Source organism: Balearica regulorum, chromosome 1 (genome assembly GCF_011004875.1).
Source record: "Balearica regulorum gibbericeps isolate bBalReg1 chromosome 1, bBalReg1.pri, whole genome shotgun sequence".
NCBI classification, from domain to species: Eukaryota; Metazoa; Chordata; class Aves; order Gruiformes; family Gruidae; genus Balearica; species Balearica regulorum.
In genome coordinates this window covers 145,507,726-145,516,476 of record NC_046184.1, presented here as the reverse complement: position 1 = coordinate 145,516,476, position 8,751 = coordinate 145,507,726, and the positions used below count along the sequence as shown (strand labels likewise).

General features: G+C 39.6%; 1 protein-coding gene across 1 annotated transcript in view; it reads right to left on the bottom strand.

Annotated features, from left to right (window-relative positions):
- Positions 1–368: 368 nt before the first annotated feature.
- GABRB3 (gamma-aminobutyric acid type A receptor subunit beta3) overlaps positions 369–8,751 on the bottom strand; it is a 115,857-nt gene continuing 107,474 nt past the window's right edge. The window contains exon 9 of the mRNA XM_075737549.1: positions 369–4,359. Coding sequence (XP_075593664.1) covers positions 4,009–4,359 — 351 coding nt within the window. The 3' untranslated portion in view covers positions 369–4,008. The remainder of the gene's footprint in view (positions 4,360–8,751) is intronic.

Genomic DNA, 8,751 nt, shown 5'->3' with positions numbered 1-8,751 from the left:
TGATATCAAAAGCTCTTTTGCCTCCTGGGCAGGTAGAGCTTTCATGTAAAGCAGAGGACAAACTTTCTGCTCTTAACAGGCAATGCCCCAGCTTGAAGAGGGGTTGGTTTGCCATTAACAATCGTGCTAAGTCAGTGGATATCGTTTTTCCTTCTTCCTTAATCTACCATAGAAAACACTAAGAAATACAGTAGTTTAATGCTTAAGAATGGCTTTTGCTCCTTGTGTACCAATAATAAAATGCTTTCATGTTTTTTTCTTTAAAATTGTGTAAGACTAACCATTACATGATATTTAACATGTAATTAAACATTAACATTTAGCCAAACACAGTCATCAGACTCCCCCCCCGAGAAAAAAAGAAGCAATTAGTCTTTAAATCCTTTTTAATAAATGAATATTCATTCATCAATATTTTCATAAAGCATCTCTTCATCATTCCATTTTGCTATTCTTTTTTTTTTTTTTTTCACTGCTGAAGAATACCAAAAATACATAGATGTGCCTTAAGCAAAAAAGACTGACTTTTAGTTTATCTTTACAATGGGATGAAATCAACTTAGAGTTAAACCACCATAATATTTCTACTGTTTATTGACCCTTTGGGCTATAACACAAGATAGTTCCAGTTTTCTTTTTTTTTTAATGCCTTTTACAAACAAATGATGTGTAAATGTTATTTATAGTTGTGTTGAGTTAGAAAGGAGTTAATTAGCTATGAAATACATTACCCTGGTGCAATTTGGTTGAAATTACCATTTTTAGTCTTAAAGCCATCTATGGATAAAATCATACACTGCAGCTAGCATAAAGGGACACGAGCCAGAAAATGAGAGGTCAAGGCAAACACTGTTCTTAACACGTGGTTGTGTGTGTGTGTCTGCGTGTAAGAAGTGGTGCTGGGACCGGAGGAAGGGAATTGGCAAAAAAAGGCACAAAAATGTGTGTTAAAGATGAAGTGTTAACCTTAAGTGAGAATTTCCTGGCTTTTTTCAAGTCAAACCAAGACTTGGATTTCTTCAAGGTTCAAGCTGCTTGCGCCCCATGGAACTCAACTAGACTGACGAATATGAATTCTCGCGAAAAAGCTGAAACGTGCAACTGCCCGCTGTTTGCGATGAGAGGCAAGGCGGCAGGGAGTACGGTTTCATGAAGGGGCTGCAGTAACACACTGCCTTCCAGCTGTGCAAAGGGCAGGAGTGCGAGAGTCCTCAGAGACTCACTCAGTTCTCTTGCCCATGCAGGGTCCCAAAAATGCACATTGCCTTTTTGCTCTGGTCAGACAGTAAATTTCCATCTGCTTGAAAATCCTGGCTGAAGCCACTGGAGAACCAATTTCAGTGGGATTTGGAGTGCACATTTTTATCACAACTAAAAAGTCTCTTCTTATTGCTGAAGATCTCTGCCTGACCACACGATTTCTAGGAGCTGGGGCTTGAAAAAAAGAGAGAACTGTCATTAAATCATGAGGGTGGGACCACTCTCTTCTTGAATCCCACTTTTCAGGGTAGTTCTTAAGGGAACTTACTGAAAGACTTGCTCAAAGATCATTTCATTAGGGCAATTTTTCTAAAGCAAAGCCTACCATTTTTAAGTTTTATTAAAATCAGGGTTTTTTTGTTTAATTATATTTTGAAATTAAGATAAAATCTTGGGAGGGCTTTTCAACAATTCTACCAAATATGTACCATGGGAGAGTGTTAATTGTTTAGTTACTTTGATTATAATGATGACAACGTGCTCTATAATCCCTTCACAGTTTGAAGAGATATTAGAGAGCTCATAATACATTGCAGTTTACCAATGGGAGCTAATACTGAGGAGCTTTTAAAACCCAAGTTTTTCTGCTCCAGCTATATGGGCTCCTTCGAGGCTCTTCATACTGCATAGTTGTCTGCAGATACAGTGCTTAAAAACTGCAGTTACAGCCACTTTGCACCACTGCCAAGGATGCAGCAGGACTGCGGTGCTGATCCTGCACACGCTGGCAGCGGGGGGTTAGGGTGAACGCTACCAGCCGGGGATCGCATTGCAGCTCCGCGCGGAGCACATCCCCGTCCAGGGAGCGGCCCCGGGCACGGGACTGCAACGCAGACCTCGCAACCCTGGTTCGTCTACACTGAATTTCAGCCCAGAGCAAAGTTTCACAGTTTGGCAGCAAATAGTCAGGGGTGGGAACAGTAACGGACCGTGCAGGGCAGCAACACAAGTATCGTTGCTCTACTCAGAGATAAATCAAGTACTAGCGAGAACATGGGTCATTACAGAGCCAAGGCAGCCTTTTCAGTTTCATCCCTTTTTGGTGTTTTTGATAGATATATATCCACACATTTTTCTCCCGTAGACATCTCTAACTAGCGTCCAAAGCTCTCTACCTGCCAAAAATTCCCATCAATGTCCAGAGGAATTCTACATGCAGAGAACTGGCGGGGCCACACCTGAATTATTTTTTTTTAGATCTATTTATGCTACTGTATCTGTTGTTATTTGTGAATGTACGTGATAGAAACACTGTTTACAAAAAATATATCTTCTTTTCTTTAGAAAGGTTTAGTTCTGATAAATAACAAATTAAGTTTACAGATCTGAAATTGGCATACCTTGACGACTACACTCTACTAGACTGAAAAACGTTGGAATCCCAGTGAGGGAATGAATCGAGATGAAAACCAAAGTGGTCACATTTGCATGAAGGATATGTTTGAACATAGGTGATGCTGAAAAAAACCATACTGTTTGCTATCTCTTGTGATCTGTGACTGCAGCACACTAGCTTGGTAAGTGTACGTGTATATACTTTCATTATATAAATAAAATATGAAAATGCTCCATTACTGAATCAAAGTATCAGAAGCGCTCTATTTGCTCAATTCTAGAGAATAAAAAGTTGTAACATCACAGAAACAAAAATATGACATAGCATGCGGTCACAATAGCAAGCACAGGGAAGAAAAATATTGAGAAAATATATGCATATTATGCAAATATATTTTACATTAACATACAATGTTATAAGAATGTTAAATAATGTGAATGCATGTTTAAAAAAGGCTACAGCTAGGTGGTTTCATGTTGAAGTAGCAAAGAACCTGAGACATCTTCTATGCTTTCACTGGAATAACAATCTTTAAATCTACAGCAGATGTAGAACACATTGATAGTAGTTGAATTCTCAGCTAAATTATACTAAAAATGTGCTGTTCTCTTTCAAAATGACATGGCAGCTGGAACTGGTCCAAGGGAAGGAAAATGTGCTGTACATTTACAGTACTTACAAAAGATTCGTTTCACTGTTGATGGACACTTAAAATGCTTCTTTGAAATATTATGAACATGTATATGTCCCCAAAGACCTAAAGCAACACTTCCGTGATCAGCTTGCTTACTGCAGAAGAGAAAGCAAGAGATCATTAAAAACAATGCCCATTTAGGACTGGGAAAAAAACGTATTATGACATATATAAATTTTAGCAAAGAAAAATAAATTTGGCCTGGTGAAATCGTAGTTGATGGATCTGCAATATAAATGACGTATCTTAAACTTAGCAGTGTAACTCTACCACTTTATGATTAGTGTGTATGGCAGCATTTACAAACAATGTTACTAAATACTGACTTTATACACGATTACAGCTGTTTGAAAATTTCTATGACAATCAAAGTTTTGTAGTGATAATATACAACACTTACTTTCTCAAGGCTTGTTGTTTTGACGACACCTGCCTTTCGATTTAAGAAGTTCCTCTGAAGTGCATTCTATGTTAAAGTGTCCATAATCTCAGAACGAATGGGTACATGTGTGTGTGCATACATCTACTTTTGCTTTGCAGTGTGTGCTTTTATACACACAGAGTTCTTTGCTATATGTATTCACACATACATGAGTCTGGTCTACATAGTAAAAGTTCATATATATATATATTTTTATATATAAATATATATATAAACTCTGCAGGCAAGTAGTACTTCACTTGTTATAGTTGAAGTCCTTTAAAAAAGTTCAGTCACTCAGTTAACATAGTATAGCCAGTAAATTAAGTTGAAAAGAGAAAATGTGAATGGAAACACCATTCTTGACCATCTGTCGATGGCATTCACATCTGTTAGATCAGGGATTTTTATTTTCAGTTGCGAAGACCTTCTTCGTAAATGGCCCCTCTTGCTGTGGGAGCCTGTTCTTTCTGATGAACGCCTTCCAAGGCTTTCGCGATGTGAGCTCTGTTTTCTGTACTGGATTCCTGAGTTGTCAAAGGATATCGTTGAATTTCTGGCATCCGTAACGCTGGTGGTGACCTCGTTGCTTGCCACCTCGTTGTGAATTTCAAGCGATGTTAGCAGAATGTTTCCATGGGTGTCCACCTAGGGGGCAAAAAAAGAAATATAAATTGTTTCAAAAGACTTGACATCCATCAGCAGAATGTGGGTGTATTTAAATCTCTAAACCCATACATATTTTAAGAAAGCATGTATTCATTTTAAGCATGTGATAATCTTAGGAAAAAATGGCAATACTCAGCTGCCTAAAATTAGACAAGTACTTAAAATACTTTTACAAACAGGGTTATCGTACTACCAATATCCAGTACGAAAACAGTATTTGGCAAAATCAATCATTTTCCTCTCCTTGTAAACCAGCTGTGTTTTAAAGGATGGTATAGTTCAGTGAAATCTCCATTTTGCTGGTGATGGCAGGGAGAGGGCAAGGGACGGATTCTCTGTCTGCTACCTACACGTGAAGTTTGCTAAAATCACAAGAGTAGTTCTGACCTGCTGAACTATTTGCATTTTGGAATCAGAGAGCTTATTTACAACTTCTCCCTTAAACTTTTCCTTCCAAAGTCATTTGCACAGTTTTGCAATCATGGCAATGCTTAACTGTGGGGCTCTTCCACTTGGATAAGCGATCTTTAAAAGCAATGAACTTAGACAAGGAAGAAAGCTGCTGAACTGAGGAAACAGGTGACACCCTTCCCTTCCACCTCCATATCTAAGAGGCAGTGAGCACAGTGTTGAGCACAGGTGAGCAACGCGATGTCATTTTCAGCAAAGTGGAAGGTCATGATCATTTAGAGTCCCTAAATTCTGTACCAGAGTCTCTAGTCCCCCCAAGTACCAACAGAGGAGGAACAACACAGAATTGGGTATGGCTCCTTCAGTCCAGAAAAACTTGCAGTTCCCACGAGTGGCACTGATGCTAGTCCCAAAGGATGCTGTTGTGGTCAGTATTTGGTGGTTTCAGTGGTGGGGCAACACATCCCCTTGCGCCCCATGCCCTGCATGCCGGAGGATGGGCAGAGGACAGCTGATGCACGGATCAGCTCCAATTTTCCTGCCTGCTTTTGGGAAAGGAAAATAATGCCTGAATGTAAAATAAATGCTCTGTACCAGGTATGTTCAGCCAGTTAATGCATTTGTGACACTGTTCAAGTGATCTTGGTTTGCCATGTCAGAAATAAATAGTGAATCATGGCATACAGGATAATTTCCACTTTTACGTCTACAATTTATTCATCCACAATTCACCCTGCAATTAACACATTTTTCTAACCTGCCACATGATCTAGCTGTGTTAGTTGTGCAGCAGTTGAACATCTCATCCTAGAAGCATCTGTTTAAAAATGGTTGAGAAAACACACTATTGTCATGGCCTTTTGAAGTTTGTACAGTCATCTGATACCACATCCTTTGCAAGCTTTGTGTGATGCATTAGAAGTATACGTAGGTATATGTCTGTCCATATGCATCTAGCTCTTTTCAATCTTGTTAAAATTCTGTAAAATGGATATTTCTTTCATCAATTATTGATGTTACAGCTTATCTTTTCTCAGTGAAAACAATTATGATAGTATATCAATAATGCTTTGCCAAGCTTCCTGCAAATGGAAAAAGAATATAAAAAGCTATGAATGACATACAGGCAAGGAGGAAAAATAGTCCTAAGGTATCCAACAAATCCCGCTGTTGTAGGCAACAGTACATTATGCTGATGAGTGCCTATAAATAAAAATAAACAACGTGAACCAAAATAATGGAGTGGAGAAGCCTCAGCGGTGATTAAGAAGAATTTATTTTCTCCATGGCAGAAACCCACTGGGTACAAAAGTACAAGCTGGAGGTTTGTAGAAATGAGTTCATGCTGTTGAGCAGTATCTGTAAGCAGGGAATACACACAGCTGTAAAATACAGCCACAGATATCACCACTACTTATGGTGGTCTCTGAAAAAAACTCATTCCTGTTTCTTTGGGTTTTTTAATAAAGACTACAAATTATGATCAGGATTTGTAACAGCATTGTGTAAAATATCTCCACAATGTGCATTTTCCTTATGAAGCTTAAAACTAAATTGCTCATCCAGGCCCCCACAGTGTCACATGTCATCTCCTTTCCCATCTTCTCCCAGGCTTTAACTGCCCTTCAGCTTACTAAAAATGCCCCAGCAGAGACCATTTTGCTGGGCTACACCCTGAGAGCATTGCCTTCCCCTTGCAGGTCTCTACTCCCTTTCCATCCACCACCACAGATTTCAGCTGCTCTTTCCCTCAAGGCTTCCTGATCTCTCCCGATTCTCTCTGCCACCTGCATACACGCAGACATTAGCCTGTCCACGGGTACTTTGTCCTTCTGTACGGAGCCCTGGATTTTTGTAAATCAGGTGTCAGCTGAAAGCTTGTGTTCTGGAAGGTACATCTATGTGTTCAGGCTTCTCCTGCCCAAGGAAAGTATTCATTTGATTCCACTTATTCCATCACACTGCACAGCCTGCTTCACCTTATCTGCCAACCTTTCATGCCACCCTAACGTAGCTCTGCCTCTGATCTGCCAATAACGCTGCCACTCCTCACTGCTCGTCACTGCATCTATAAATCAAACCGGAAAGGTGGTCAACAAAGTTGCAACATTTGTGTAAATGCTTTGTCTGAACATACCATTATGTCCTGTGAGGCTGTATGACAGCATGTATTTTCTCAAGCTATCAAATGAGACAAATTTGGAAACGTACTTTTGAAATGGATCTCTTTGTTAATAGGGCAACAGACTTGCATGTCAAATACAAGGAAGGAGCAGATGGATAGAAGAGGTCTGCAGAAACTGAAATCAGGCTTCTGGTCTGCAGATATTCCTGAGACCGATTCCTGCAAATTGTATAGATTCCTTCAGAGGTTTTGGATAAATCACCTAAGCTCTCAACAAAGTTAGAGCAATATATGCTAATGCTTTGTGGCAATCTTAAGGTGCTGTTGTGAGGTATGAATACTTAATGTATGCAATATGCTAAAAAGTATTTGCACATAAGCATGACTTCTGAATGATTTAAGCAATGATTTAAATGACTTTGACAAATGTACACAAGCTCTCTCAATGAATAAAGAAGCAAATGAACAATGGCAGGGTATTCTGTGCAAGTTGACTCACGTTTGCCTGAATATACAGCTAAGGCAAAACCCTCCACGGGTGAACGTGAGTTGCAGGGATTTGGACTCACTGATCCTTATGAGTCTCTTCCAACTTGAGATATTCCATGATTCTATGAGTGCAGATCAGTGGCTCCAGGGAAACTGTTACTCCAGGTACAGATACAGATTAAGAAAAGCAGCTGAACTGATTACAGTCATGGCTACATATGACGAACAGGGCCAATTTCTCTGTAAAGTAAAACTTTAGTTTTACTCCTTACGAGCTTTAGAACATAATTTTATCACCTGGATCAGAAATGTCACTGTATGTGCACTGGAAATTCTCCCCAAAACGTTAACGCCAGGCTTTGCTTGAACCTTGTTATAAATCAGAGAGATGACATTGTGTATTCAGCCACTTTCCCCTCACTCCTTGCCACCCTGCTTTAAGCTCAAGATTTCCCTTGTCTCCCTTGGCCTCCGTACTTCTTGTAGTCTTCCCTCTGCCTGACAGTGGCTCCACCTGAAGCCATTCACTCCCATTTCCCTGCTGTGGTCTCCACTGCCGGTGCTCCCATCTCCTCCCTGACATGAGCCAGGGTTGGTTGTTTCCATGGAGTGTTTCCCAGTGAGCTCATCAAAGCAGATGGAAACAGCTGAGTACCAAATCATTAATTAAGTCTCTGCTGAATCAGCACGGATCCAAATATGCAAAACTGATGCTCTTATTTCAGAACCAATTTTAATCAAACCCCATCCCTCTCACCTCTGAAAAACTACAGCTCCTGCACCAGGGTGAAGTGATTGAATCTCACAGATCTCCATTTGGAGGCTGAGAAGCCTGAAATGCTGTGAGATGTTTTATACATAGAAAAACAGATTCACTTCTGAAGGTTCCCCATTTCTGAGCTATACATGTTACAGTACAAAGAAAAAATCCAAACACTCTAGCATCACTCAAAAACGAGACAGAAAGAGGAGAATTAAGATAAGTCTCACAAAGAACCTCTGGTCCTTGCTCTTGGAAGAACATCACATCTCCAGTAGGTTTAACTTGGATTGTACATTGTAGATACGAACCTTCGACGCCCTTTTTAGACCTGGAAAGTCCTGAATCTGCTTCTTAATTCTAGACAAGATACTGGCTTGTTTACATGTTAAATATTATATTTTTAAAGAAATGCAAGCCAAGAGCTGTTATTGAATACCTTTCTCCAGTCAAGATTCTTGGAAAACTTCAGCTATAATGCCAGTTCGGAAACAATTTACTAGGGTCAGAAAACTACCATAATGTTTGATTTACTATTAGGTAGTGTCTAAATTATTTCAGCTTCATTTAGTTCTCTGTTTAATAT